The 14,329-nt window shown below is 46.0% G+C and overlaps 1 protein-coding gene across 1 annotated transcript in view; it reads right to left on the reverse strand.

The window, feature by feature from the left end:
- Nucleotides 1-14,329, reverse strand: part of GON4L (gon-4 like) — a 44,106-nt gene that overhangs the window by 24,531 nt on the left and 5,246 nt on the right. Inside the window, 9 exon segments of the mRNA XM_032234285.1 lie at nucleotides 48-193; nucleotides 2,264-2,456; nucleotides 4,144-4,317; nucleotides 6,582-6,695; nucleotides 8,655-8,750; nucleotides 10,333-10,383; nucleotides 11,629-11,679; nucleotides 12,709-12,783; nucleotides 13,656-13,864. Coding sequence (XP_032090176.1) covers nucleotides 48-193; nucleotides 2,264-2,456; nucleotides 4,144-4,317; nucleotides 6,582-6,695; nucleotides 8,655-8,750; nucleotides 10,333-10,383; nucleotides 11,629-11,679; nucleotides 12,709-12,783; nucleotides 13,656-13,864 — 1,109 coding nt within the window.

Genomic DNA, 14,329 nt, shown 5'->3' on the forward strand with positions numbered 1-14,329 from the left:
TTCAACATACGACTGCAAAAACCCATGACCACAACTCCGGGCTGTACTGCGGTTGTAAGTCGAGGAGTAGCCGTAGATAAGGGGAACGTACTTGTGATTCTGACGGCACGGTCATTCCTGAAGTCCTCCGTGTCGGGTTCATCCAGATCTTCCAAAAAATTATATTCAGGATCATCGTCATCATCGGCTTCATCTAGAAGAGGGGGGAAAAGGAAGTTATCTTAACGAGAGAATTCCTCCTTTTCCGGATGCTTCGGGAAAACGACCCAACTCGGAGGAAATGCAAATTCCTCTTTAAATGCAAGGAGCAAATTCCTCAATGAATTGCACAATTGAGTCCAACATTTCTGTTGCTAAGTGAAACATTTGTTAATTGAGCTTCGCCCCGTTTTATGACTTTTCTTGCCACTGCTGTTAAGTGAATCCCTTGCCGCCGACAAGTTAGTAACCCGGGCCGTTAAATGAATGGACTTCGCTTGTCAAAAGGTTGCAAAAGCGGGTCACATGACCCGCTCTGGGACCTAGCAACCGTCATAAGTATGAGTCAGTTTGCCAAGTGTCTGAATTTGACCACCTGACCACGGGGAGAGAGAGAAACCTCCAAGTGGCCTCAACGACCCTCTAAAAGGGACACAAATGACCAGAGCAGAAGAAGCTTCTTGGATGAGAAGAGAAAGGTCTTTAAAGAAGACACAAATAAATCTCCAAGTGGCCTCAATGACCCTCTAAAAGGATGTAAATGACTGTCTGGTCAGAGCTGATGAAGCTTCTTGAATGAGAAGCGAAACGCCTTCAAAAGAAAAGAACTAAGTTTTTGCACAAAAATAGAAAAATAAGGAGACTCCCTCTGAACAAGAAATAATAGATAAGATCTTGACGTGCGCAGAGATGGACAGACTGACTCTAGAACTCAAAAAACGAATATCGGAATATCACAAAATCTGCGACAAACGGTTAGAAACGAGGGGAAAAGGACGGGACAGAAAAACCGAGACAAGTTAAGAATTGGGAAACGTGGTATTAAGAATGTGCGATAGGTAGGAATTGGATGTGTATTTGTATGATTAGTAATTGTATAAAAGGAAGGATCAACGGATGGGTCATCTGACCGACTACACCTACCTATGTAATGGATATAAAATGTAACCGTTGTAAGATCTAATCACTATATGGAAACGTTTATGCCAGAACTGTCGCATTGTGTCCATTGTTTTTAATCTTCATCTAATAAAAAACTTAAGAAAGAAAAAACCAAGAAAGTCCTCTTGACTCCTGAAAAAATGCATCTTTGGGACAGAATAATACAAACTAGCCATTTCTATATTTTTTTTTTAAAATCAGTCTAATCCAGTGGTCGGCAACCTTAAACACTCAAAGAGCCACAACTGGAACATCCACCCACACCGCTCAATTCTGGAGCCGACCGGAAGTCCAATTTCCCCACCATAGTGTCTCCTCCTAGCGGAGTGTCCTTTTTCCTCTACCTGTCCTAACTGTGGAGCCGAGCGGTGACAGCGAGCCGCAGAAGAGGGACGGAAGAGCCACAGGTCGTGCCCCTCCCCCTGGTCTAATCAGTAAAACCCAAACTCTGCAACTACTACTGCAACGTGCTCTACATGGGGGAGCCCTTGAAGAGTATTCGGAGACTTCAGCTTGTCCAGAATGCAGCCGCACGAGTGATCGTGGGTGTACCTCGGTTCACCCACGTAACACCTATCCTCCGCGAGCTGCACTGGCTGCCTGTTGATCTCCGGATACGCTTCAAGGCGCTAGTCGTCACTTATAAAGCCCTTCATGATATTGGACCTGGGTACTTAAGAGACCGCCTGCTGCCAATTACCTCCACCAGACCGATTAGATCCCACAGATTAGGCCTCCTCCGAATCCCATCCGCCGGCCAGTGTCGACTGGCGACTACCCGGAGGAGAGCCTTCTCTGTGGCTGCTCCGACTCTCTGGAACGAACTCCCCGTGGAGATTCGAACCCTCACCACCCTCCAGGCCTTCCGCAAAGCCCTTAAAACCTGGTTGTTCCGACAGGCCTGGGGCTAAAGAGCTGTTGCCCCTGTCTCAAATGGTATGGTTGTTGTGTGCTTTTAAATTATATATTGTTATGCTGTTGTTTTTTAAATCTTTTGTCTGTATCCCCCTCCCCGGTTCGAGTTGTGAGCCGCCCTGAGTCCCCTTCGGGGGAAAAGGGCAGCATATAAATTTAATAAACTGAACTGAACTCAAAGTTTCATTTTCTTCCATCTCAAACTTGCCTTCGTTTTCCACGTCGTCATTCATCAGCCCGCCCAGCCACCGCTTCCAGTCTTCGTCGTCCGCTGTATTGGGGTCGTACATGTCCGGAGTGATGTCCGGAGCCCGAAGCTCGGCCTCCAGTTGACCGAGGGGCACGTCCTTCAGGGGTCTCTTGGATCGGGTGCGGAAGGCAATTAAGCTGTCTTCCAGAGGCTGGGAAGGAAAGGGAGAGTCTTAACACTGGAAGCGGTTCTCGCGAGGACAGTTCCCGTGGTCTTCTTTAACGAGATTTATTGAGGTGAGAAAGAAGCGGTGAAAAGAATTCCTGGCAACGGAAGCATTTCCCATTCACAACGAATAATCATCTAAAGGAGTTCTAATCCTGCTTGAGACATGAAAGACAGCCGGTTGACTTTTGGCCAATCATCAAGAGGCTGACAGTGAGAACAATTAAGCGGTGGAACAGCTTGCCACCAGAAGTTGTGGGTGCCCGTCCAACTTTTTTCGAGCGAACCAAAGACAAGTAGAAAAATTATGTGGTTGAATTTCATTCAGATTATTTGAAATTCTCTTTCAATGGATGCCTTTGTGAATAAGAAGAATGGGGGGGGGGAGGCTGGGTTGGGGGAGGGCTTAGCCCTAGAATATAGAATAACAAAGAGTTGGAAGGGACATTGGAGGTCTTCTAGTCCAACCCTCTATCTAGGCAGGAAAACTTACACCACTTCAGACAAATGGTTGACCAACATCTTCTTTAAAACTTCCAGTGATGGAACATTCACAACTTCTGGAGGCAAGTTGTTCCACTGATTAATTGTTCTGACTGTCTGGAAATTTCTCCTAAGTTGCTTCTCTCCTTGATTAGTTTCCACCCATTGCTTCTTGTTCTACCCTCAGGTGCTTTGGAGAATAGTTTGACTCCCTCTTCTTTGGGGCAGCCCCTGAGATATTGGAAGACTGCTATCATGTCTCCCCTAGTCCTTCTTTTTTTTTTTTTTTGGTTCAAAAGTTTTATTTCTTTTTCTTTTAACACAAACATTTCATCATTCCTCAATCCGTAAGACATCGAAGTACAATTTTTGTGTGTCAAAATAATGCTAGTTTACCACCAAATTCTTGTCTAGCCTAATCTATACCCCTCCCTCCCTCCCCCCCAACCCCCCTCCTCCTCCCACCCACCCCCCCCCCGACTTCCCAGAACCTGTACATGGTATGGATTTTTAACAAACACAGTCTAAAATCTATTGAGAAAAAAGAAATAAAGAAATTAATGACATTCTACATTGACCTTAGCTTCTTCTTACTGAGCTAACTTTAAACAATTTAAATCATTTCTGATCTTAAGCATAGGCTAACCGGAATTTCTTGGTCCCGTATTTTTTTTATATATAGCCAATCCATTTTTTCCAGTCTCGTTTATATCTCTCATTTGAGTGATCTTTATGCCGATATTTTAGCCATCTCGGCTAAGTTTGTGACTTTCAATGTCCATTCTTGAGTTGTAGGCAAGTCTTCCTTCTTCCAGTATTGCGCCACCAACAGTCTTGCTGCCGTTATTAGGTGCAGAATCAAGTTAGTCTGTACTACTGTACTTCTAGTAAGAAGTCCTTCTTTTCATTAAACTAGACATATTCCCAGTTCCTGCAACCGTTCTTCCTATGTTTTAGCCTCCAGTCCCCTAATCCTCTTTGTTGCTCTTCTCTGCACTCTTTCTAGAGTCTCCACATCTTTTCTACATCGTGGCGACCAAAACTGAATGCAAATATTCCAAGTGTGGCCTTCCCAAGGCCTTATAAAGTGGTATCAACACTTCACGGGATCTTGATTCTCTCCCTCTGTTGATGCAGCCTAGAACTTCTCTCTTTTCATTTTTGGGGTGGAGATATTTGGTAGGTCTTACCTGGAAGGCATCCATGCAGACGGGGCTGGAGGCCAGTTCTTCGTCCACCGCATGGAGCTTCTCCATGAAGACGGTGTCCTTGTTCTGCTTGGGCTTGGGGGGCGGTGGGGGGCCCATAGGGATGACCTCGGCGCTGACATGTCGCTGGGCAGGGGGGCTGGCCCCCTTCTCGGCCTGGACGAGAGAAACTGGCACAGCTCAGGGGCTGACAGCAACCTCCTGAGTCGTTAAAAGGCTTCTAAGCGCATTCCTTACAGGGAGTCCTCGCGCTTACGACCGCAACGGGCCCCCGACGTTTATGCCGCTGAGTGAGATGTTCGCGAAGGGAACCCTGCCCCCCCCCCGGTTTTATGACTTTCCTCACCGTGTTTATTTCGCTTCATTTATTTATTTGGGAGATTTATATTGCTATAGACATATTTTTATTTCCATTTTCATAACATACAATCACATGTATACTATACATAGCCAGTATCATATAGTATTAAATAATGATTACATCAGTTCCTCTTGTCCTCAACGCCCCAAAAAGATTAACACCCATTATTAGCTCTTCTACTCTCCATACACCTCTTTCTTCTACCTCTCTCTTACTTCCTATCTTCCCTCCATCTTCCTTTCCTACTCTACTTCCCCTTCCTTTCTCCTTCTCCTCTCTCTACATTCCACTCCTCCTTCTCCTCATCCTCCTCATCTTCCCCCCTTACCCTCTCTCCTATCCCTCTCTTCCCACCTTTCTTCTCCCTTCTGCTTCCCACTCTTCCTCTCATTGGCGTATTTCCGCTTCCATACTACTCTACTTCCCCTTCCTTTCTCCTTCTCCTCTCTCCCCTTACCACTCCTCCTTATACACCTCATCTTCCCCCTTCACCCTCTCTCCTATCCCTCTCTTCCTATCTTTTTCTCTCCTCTACTTCCGACTCTCCTACATCCTGTCTTCCCTCCATCATTTTCTACTCTACTTCCCCTTCCTTTCTCCTTCTCCTCTCTCCCCTTACCACTCCTCCTCATACACCTCATCTTCCCCCTTCACCCTCTCTCCTATCCCTCTCTTCCTATCTTCTTCTCTCCTCTACTTCTGACTCTTCTACATCCTGTCTTCCCTCCATCATTTTCTACTCTACTCTATTTGGGAGATTTATATTACCGCCTATCCAGCCACGGCGACTCGAGGCGGCTTAAAAGAATATAAAACCTCATATATAAAAGCAATAAAACTCCCATTTATAATAAAACTTCTTCAAAAACTTAAAAGGAGAGTCATAGAATAATGAATTAACGTAATTAAAATCACCCCCTTCACCCCGGGGAATCACTGATTAAGGGAATCGCGGCAGTGGTGAAGATAGCAACGCGGTCGTTAAGCGAATCCGAGTTTCCCCGTGGACTCGGCTTGAACGAAGGTCGCAAAAGGGGATCGCGTGAAAACACACACAGACACACACACATACGGGACGCTGCGGCCGTCGTAAATGTGAATCAGTGGCCAAGCATCCGAATGCAAATCGCTTGACTGTGAAGTGTTGCCACTGTCGTTAAGTGTGAAACATTCGTGAGTTGAATGTGAATTTTTTTTCACATTTCACTGAATTTTTTTTCAGTGCCATTGTAAATTTGGACGGTTGCTAAACAAACACTTGTCATCCGAGAACGACCTCCATCATTTGTATTTGTATTTGTATTTATTAATATTTGTATGCCGCCCTTTTCCCCAAGGGGACTCAGGGCGGCTCACAATTCAAAGGCAGGGGGAGACAAACCGAGTTACATATAGGACAATACATCATTAAAAGCACAATATTCATACAATTCGGGTACAGTGAAGGTCTTTAGCCCCAGGCCTGTCGGGACAGCCAGGTTTTAAGTGCTATGCGGAAGGTCTGGAGGGTGGTGAGGGTACGAATCTCCAAGGGGAGTTCGTTCGTTCCATAGGGTCGGAGCTGCCACAGAGAAGGCTCTGCTCCGCGTAGTTGCCAGTCGACATTGACTGGCTGATGGAACTCGGAGGAGGCCTAACCTGTGGGATCTAATTGGTCGAGTGGAGGTAATTGGCATATAACGTACTCCCCAACTTACAACCGTTCATTTTGCCGCCGCCAGAAAACGGGGCTGAAAAAAGTGACACACAATTCATCTTCTTGGGAACACCGTAAAGGTAGATCTTGACTGACACCTGTTGGCTTAGCGGCCATTCAAAGTTACACTGGCACGGTGGGGGGGAGGGGAGTGACTCAGTGCCCTGCTTCACACTTATGACGGGGGCAGCATTCCAGGGTCACTGGATCGCCGTTGATACGACTTTCCCAGCCGGATCAAACTCAAGGGGGGAAAACCGGATTTGCTTAAGGACCGCCTGATTCACTTAACGGTGGCCGTGCTTCGCTGAACAACCAGAGCAAGCGTGTGAGAGGAAGGCAGAGGATGGAGGAAGCGCTTACCTCCAAGCGGGGGCTGCCTTCCTCGTCCGTCTCCACCGTCTCTGACTGTCTCCAACGACGCTTGGACCCCCGGGGGGACGAGGTGCTGCTTTCTACATCGCTCTCCAATAAACTCTGGAGAAGAAACAAGAAATCAGTGTGTGTGTGTGTGAGAGAGAGAGAGAGACAGAGGGAGGGAGGGAGGGAGGGAGGGAGGGAGAGAGAGAGAGAGAGAGAGAGAGAGAGAGATAAATGTTGTTGTTGACTATGGCTGCTGGTAGCTTGACTCCCCTGGTCAAACTACCAGCAGCCATAGCAGAACTTATAGGAGAGAAATACAAAACCGGAAAATGAATAAAAGGTGGAAATACAAAATAGATTGTGGACATAGTAGGAAATAAAATGATAATAAGATGATTTAAGTGTACATGAAGGTTGTTATATATAGTAGAAAAGATATATGAAATAAAATATGTAGGTCGGTAGATAGATAGATAGATAGATAGATAGATAGATAGATAGATAGATAGATAGATAGATAGATAGATAGATTGATTTAGATGTTTAGATAGATATAGATAGATATTTAGATAGCGATAGATAGATATTTAGATAGATTGATATTTAGATAGATTTAGATATAGATACAAAGATAGATAGATAGATAGATAGATAGACAGACAGACAGACACAGAAAGATAGATAGATATAGATATTTAGATAGATATTTAGATATTTAGATAGATAGATATGTAGGTAGGTAGGTAGGTAGGTAGGTAGGTAGGTAGGTAGGTAGGTAGGTAGATAGAGAGAGAGAGAGATAGATAGATATTTAGATAGATAGATAGATAGATATAGATAGATAGATAGATAGATAGATAGATAGAGATAGATAGATATTTAGATAGATAGATATAGATAGATAGATAGATAGATAGATAGAGAGATAGATATTTAGATAGATATAGATAGATAGATAGATAGATAGATAGATAGATATAGATTAGATAGATAGATAGATGATAGATAGATAGATAGATAGATAGATAGATAGATAGATAGATAGATAAATAGATGATAGGTAGGTAGATAGATAGATGGATGGATGATAGGTAAGGTAGGTAGGTAGGTAGGTAGGTAGGTAGGTAGGTAGGTAGGTAGATAGGTAGATAGATAGATAAGATAGATAGATAGATAGATAGATAGATAGATAGATAGATGATAGATAGATAGAAAGAAAGAAAGAAAGAAGATTTACAGGTACAGATAAAGGAAATACAATGGATATGTAAAAGAAATATAATGTGTTGCAAAGATGTTATGTCTGTATAAACAAAATTAAAACATTTTTTTTAAAAAGGAGAGAATAACAGAATAACAGAATTGGAAGGGACTGTAGAGGTCTTCTAGTCCAACCCCCTGCTCAAGCAGGAGACCCTATCCCGTTTCAAACAAGTGGCTGTCCAGTCTTTTATTAAAAACCTCCAATGATGGGGAAGGAAGGAAGGAAGGAAGGAAGGAAGGAAGGAAGGAAGGAAGGAAGGAAGGAAGGAAGGAAGGAATCGCAGAATAGCATAGTTGGAAGGGACTTTAGAGGTCTTCTAGTCCAACCCACTGCTCAAATAAGAAAACCCATCCCATTTCAGACCAACAATGGTCCAATCTTTTCTTGAAAACCTCCAATGATGGAGAAGGGAGAGAGGGAAAAACGAAGATTTCTGGTGTCAGCAGTGGGGTAATTCTATACACCAGTTTCGGGGGAACATAAAGGAGAATGCTGAAAGTGGTGCGGTGGCCTTAAGAGGCGGAGCCCTTGCCTCACAGTCGAGAGGCCGTGAGTTTGAGGCTAGGTAGAGGCAGATATTTCTCTCTCTGGGCATATATCTGCTGGAAAAAAAAATTCCGCACTGGCGACAGGAAGGGCATCTGGCTACTAAAAACATTCACCTTCATTCAGTTGCCCAGACTCCATCCCGCTGGCTCTGGCGGGCTACAACCACCGGTAGGGAAAGTAAGTAAATATGGTTACACACACACACACAGACACACACACAAACACACACACACACACACCGCTCCACTTGTAAAGCGTACCTCTTCTGCTGTTTCATCTTCTTCATCCTCTTCCGGTTGGTATTCCTCGTCGGACGAATCGTCGTCTTCGAGAGGGATGTCGACGAACTGAGGGGGCTGCAGTGATGGGGAAGGGGAGAGGGTGGGGGGCAAGAAAAAGGAAGAAGGGCAGAAAGGTGAGTTTTCCCAGAGAGAAAAAAGAGGTGGGGAGGAGCTTTCGTGGATTGGTGGAGCAGGCCAGGCGGAGAGGGTGAATTTTAATTTAATTTAATCTCCTGCAAAACTTTTTAAAAAAAAGAGTTTATGGAAGAGACGCTTTGCAGGCTCAGGGCTGAAGGAACGGTGGGGTCCTGGGGGGGTCTCTGAGGTTGGTGGTTTTTCCAGCACTGATGGCGTTGCCTAGATGGGTCGTGAGAGGTCTGCAAGGAAAGCAATCCAAGCTCAAGAGAGCACTGGGGAGGATTGTTCTGCTCATCCCTTTCTCGTTCTCCTCTCCTCTGCAAAATCCCCTTCCTTCTAGCGCTGATGAGGTTACCTAGTTGGGTGGTGAAACGCCTGGGATGAAACCACCAAGCTCAGAGAGCACCAAGGATCCCACAGTCTTCCTCCTCCTCTCCCTTCTGACACTGATGGTGTTACCTAGCTGGGTGATGAAATGTCTGCAAGGAAACAACTCAGCTCAGAGAGCACCAAGGACAGGCCTCCTCTTCCTCCTCCTCTTCTCCTTCTCCTCCCTCTCCCTCCTCTTCTTCTTCTCCTCCTCCTCCTCTCTGCAATCCCCACTCTCCTCTTGCACTGATGGTGTTATCTAGCTGGGTGATGGAATGTCTGCAAGGAAACAGCTAAGCACCGGGAGCACCAAGGAGCTGCACAGTCCTCCTCCCCCACCTTGCAAACCCTACTCCCTTCTAGAACTGATGATGTTCCCTAGTTGGGTCGTGAAACGTCTACAAGAAAACCATTGCGCTCAAGAGAGCAAGAAAGACTCCACAGACATTCTCCTCCCCCTCCCCTCCCCCTCCTCCTCCATTCCACAAACCCCTTCTACATTGATGATGTTACCTAGTTAGGTCATAAAATGCCTGCAGGAAAACCACCGAGCTTAGAGAGCACCAAAGACTCCTCATTTCTCCTCCTCCTCCCATCCTCTCCTCCTCCTCCTTTCCCCCCTCCTCCTCTCCACAAGCCCCACTCCCTTCTAGCACTGATGATGTTACTTAGTTGGGTCAGGAAACGTCTGCAAGAAAGCCACCAAGCTCAGAGAGCATTAAGGACCCCACAGTCCTCCTCCTCCTCTTCATCCCCCTCTTCTTCTTCCTCCTCCTCCTCCCTCCTCCTCTTCTCCACAATTCCCACTCCCTTCTAGCACTGATGATGTTCCCTAGTTGGGTCAGGAAACGTTTGCAAGAAAACCACCAAGCTCAGAGAGCAGCCAGGACCCCACAATTCTCCCCTTCCTACTTCTCCCACTGATGATGTTCCCTAGTTGGGTCATGAAACGCCTGCAAGAAAACCACCAATCTCAGAGAGCACCAAGGACCCACACAGAGAAAAGAATTTGCTAACCCATCCCGACCAGCGTAGCAAATGTGTGTATTTTTAAGATTTTTTTATGGGCTTCTACTCCCAACGTATAAAAGGACAATAAAAGGCCTGCCAGAGATGATGATCAAAAAAAAAAAATCTCAAGAGGGCTCACCTTGATTTCGTTGGCTTTCTTGATGGGAGAAATGTTCCAGGTGGGAATTACCTGAGGAGGCAAGAAGTATGATTGACACCCTCTGCCATCAAATACAAAAACAAAAAATCAGAAATAAATCAGGAAGGGCGTGAATTCTACGCAGAACCTGCCTCCCATTCATTCGTGCGATCATTTCTAATTAGAACTTTCTAAAAAGGGCCCCACGTTCATCCAAGCCGTTTCAGAAAACAGATGGAATCTGTTGCCTTATCTTATAATATTAATAAATAAAAGAAAAGCAAGCCACTTTGGGCCAATCACCAGGAGACGGGGAGTTCTGGTCCCGCCTTAGGCACGAAAGGCAGCTGAGTGACTTTGGGCCAATCACCAGGAGACGGGGAGTTCTGGTCCCGCCTTAGGCACGAAAGGCAGCTGAGTGACTTTGGGCCAATCACCAGGAGACGGTGAGTTCTGGTCCCGCCTTAGGCACGAAAGGCAGCTGAGTGACTTTGGGCCAATCACCAGGAGACGGTGAGTTCTGGTCCCGCCTTAGGCACGAAAGGCAGCTGGGTGACTTTGGGCCAATCACCAGGAGACGGGGAGTTCTGGTCCCGCCTTAGGCACGAAAGGCAGCTGGGTGACTTTGGGCCAATCACCAGGAGACAGGGAGTTCTGGTCCCGCCTTAGGCACGAAAGGCAGCTGAGTGACTTTGGGCCAATCACCAGGAGACAGGGAGTTCTAGTCCCGCCTTAGGCACAAAAGGCAGCTGGGTGACTTTGGGCCAATCACCAGGAGACGGGGAGTTCTAGTCCCGCCTTAGGCACGAAAGGCAGCTGAGTGACTTTGGGCCGATCACCAGGAGACGGGGAGTTCTAGCCCCACCTTAGGCATGAAAGGCAGCTGGGTGACTTTGGGCCGATCACCAGGAGACAGGGAGTTCTGGTCCCGCCTTAGGCACGAAAGGCAGCTGAGTGACTTTGGGCCAATCACCAGGAGACGGGGAGTTCTAGCCCCACCTTAGGCACGAAAGGCAGCTGAGTGACTTTGGGCCGATCACCAGGAGACGGGGAGTTCTAGTCCCGCCTTAGTCATGAAAACCAACTGGGTAACTTTGGGCCAGTCACTCAGCCCAACAAACCTCACAGGGTTGTTGTCGAGGGGAAAATCGGAGGAGGAAGGGATATTTTTGGTGTTCACCACCTTGAATTATTCATAAAAATAATAAAAGCAGGATAGAAATCAATATTTTTAAAGCCCACAATTTAGGTATAGGTACGAACGAATGAGCTGTACTGCTATTATATTTTACTTACCACCCCTTTCTCTACCACTTCCTTCAGCTTGGACCGTGTCATTTTGGGCTCCTGAATTGGGAGAAGGGGGAAAAGAAAGAAAGAAAGAAAGAAAGAAAGAAAGAAAGAAAGAAAGAAAGAAAGAGGGAGGGAGGGAGGGAGGGACAGAGACAGAGGATGAGGGAGTAAGAGAAAGAGAAAGAGGGTAAGAGAAAGAGAAAAATAAAGAGAGGGAAAGAGCAAAAAGAGAAAGAGAAAGAAATAGAGAGAAAAAGAGAATGGGGAAGAGAGAGAGAAAGAGAGACAAGCAGAAAGAGAGACAAATGGGAAGCAAGAGGGAAAGAGAATGAGAGAGTATAAGAGAAAGAAAGAGAGAGAGAAAGAGGGTAAGAGAAAAAGAAACAGATAAAGAAAGAGGGAGAGAAGATAGATATTTAGATAGATAGATAAATAGATAGATGATAGATAGATAGATAGATATTTAGATAGATATAGATATTTAGATATTTAAATATTTAGATATAGATATTTAGATATATAGATAAATAGATATAGATAGATATTTAGATATTTAGATAGGTAGATAGACAGATATAGAGTTATAGTTATATAAGATTTACAGGTACAGATAAAGGACATACAATGGATATGTAAAAGAAGTATAATGTGTTGCAAAGATTGAGAGAGTGAGAGAGTATAAGAGAAAGAAAGAGAGAGAGAGAAAGAGGGTAAGAGAAAAAGAGACAGATAAAGAAAGAGGGAGAGAAGAAAGAGAAAAAGAGAAAGAATGAGAGAAAAAAGAGAAAGGGGAAGAGAGAGAGGGAAAGAGAGAAAAAGACAAAGGAAAGAGAGGAGAGAGAAATGAGGAGAGAGAAGGAAAGAGGAAAAGAAAGAGGGAGAGAGAAAAAAATGAGAGAGAATGAGAGGGAAAGAAATAGAAGAAGAGAAATAGAGAGAAAAGAGAGAGATGGAGAAGAGAGTTGTTTAATTAAACTATGATTAGATCTGCTAGATCTATTTTTTCCTCTGCTGAGATACACACCCCATGTAACAATTCCTTCCCCCCCTCCTCTCTTCTCTTCCAACGGCCCCCAGACTCACAAAAACAGGGGCGTCCTCCGTCTCGCTGATGGCGGCTTTCATCATGGCCACCACGTGCTCGTTGGTGATGACTTCCTGCGAGGGGGGGGAGAATTAAAGAGTTTCTCAGCTTGATGACTTCCAAGCCGGGAAAAGCTGCTTGTTGAACCAGCCCCGCGAGTCGGGACGGGGAGGGAATCAACCACAGGTAGTCCTCGACTTACGACCATCACGGCGCCCCAAATCTCCCTCGCAAAGCAACGGAAAGGGAAGGCTGGCGACCGTTGGTGCCACGGTTTTAAAGGTATCGCTGCAGCCGTTAAGCGAATGATGCGGTCGTTAAGCAAATCAGGCTTCCCCTATCGGCTTCTGGTTCAACGGAAGCTTGAGAAGACTGCAAAGAGTGATCACACATGACCTGCGATCGTCATAAGTTGGAACACGCTGGTGGTTGAGCATCCAAATCTTGACCAGGAGGGCGACGAGGAAACAGTCCTCAACTTACAACCACGATTGAGCCCAGAATTTCGGTGGCTAAGGGAGCCGCTTGTCCAGGGAGTTTTGCCCCCGTGTTATGAACTTTCCTGCCACGGTTGTTAAGCGAATCGCCGCCCTTGTTAAATTAGCCACACGGTCGTTAAGCAAACCTGGCTTCCCGCCATTGACTTCCCTCGTGAGAAGGTCACAAAAAGGGGAATCACGTTGACCGTCGTAAAGGCGAGTCCCTTGCCAAGCGCCTGGATTTCGATCACACGGCTAAGTTGCAACGGTCGTTAAGTGTGAAAAACAGTCAATTTCAGTGGCGTTGTCACTCAACGGATTGCGGTTTAAGTCGAGGGCTACCTGTGTTAAGTCATCTTTTTCCCCCCCGGGGCTGTTCTAACTTTGAACGATCGCTAAATAAATCGTTGTAAGTCGAGGACGACCCTGTTCGCGGCCCCATCCCATCAGCCGCCGCCCGCACTTACGTGAAGGATGTTGCGTACGTTGACAGCCGTCAAATTGTGCTGCTTCGCCCCGTCTTCCAGCGTCCGGTCCAAGGTTTCGTCCAGTTTGAGGTCACAATCTAAAGTCCTTCCTCCTCCTCTTCCTCCTCCTTCGTCTTCCTCGGACGACTTCCCTTCCCATTGCCTTTTAACTCCCTTCCGCCTGGGTTTTTTCCCTCCTTCTCGTTCGTCTGCAAACGGGGGGGGGGGGGGGATTGCAAACTCACTTAGCAACAGAAATTTGACTCAAAAAATTAACCATGTTTACCTGGAATTGTATGTACGCGTGACCCGTCAAAACCGCGCTCAACTAAACCGCGCCCGATTAAACCGCGTCGCTGACGTCATCAACAGGGCGACAACAGCCAGCGCGGAGAAAGAAGGGCGTTTTAAATAGCGCTTTGAAAGCAAGCTGATTCAACTTAAGGTAAGGGTTAGCTTTAGGTTTAGGTTAAGGGTTAGGGTTAAATTTAGGGTTAGGTTAAGGGTTAGGGTTAGGGTTAGGTTAAGGGTTAGGATTAGGTTTAGGGTTAGGTTAAGGGTTATGTTTAGGATTAGGTTTAGGGGGGTTAGGTTTAGGTTTAGGGGTTAATTTTAGGTTTAGGGTTTACAGCGTGCTTCTGTCTCCTCGCTGTTGTCGCCCTGTTGATGACGTC

Source organism: Thamnophis elegans, chromosome 17 (genome assembly GCF_009769535.1).
Source record: "Thamnophis elegans isolate rThaEle1 chromosome 17, rThaEle1.pri, whole genome shotgun sequence".
NCBI lineage: Eukaryota > Metazoa > Chordata > Lepidosauria > Squamata > Colubridae > Thamnophis > Thamnophis elegans.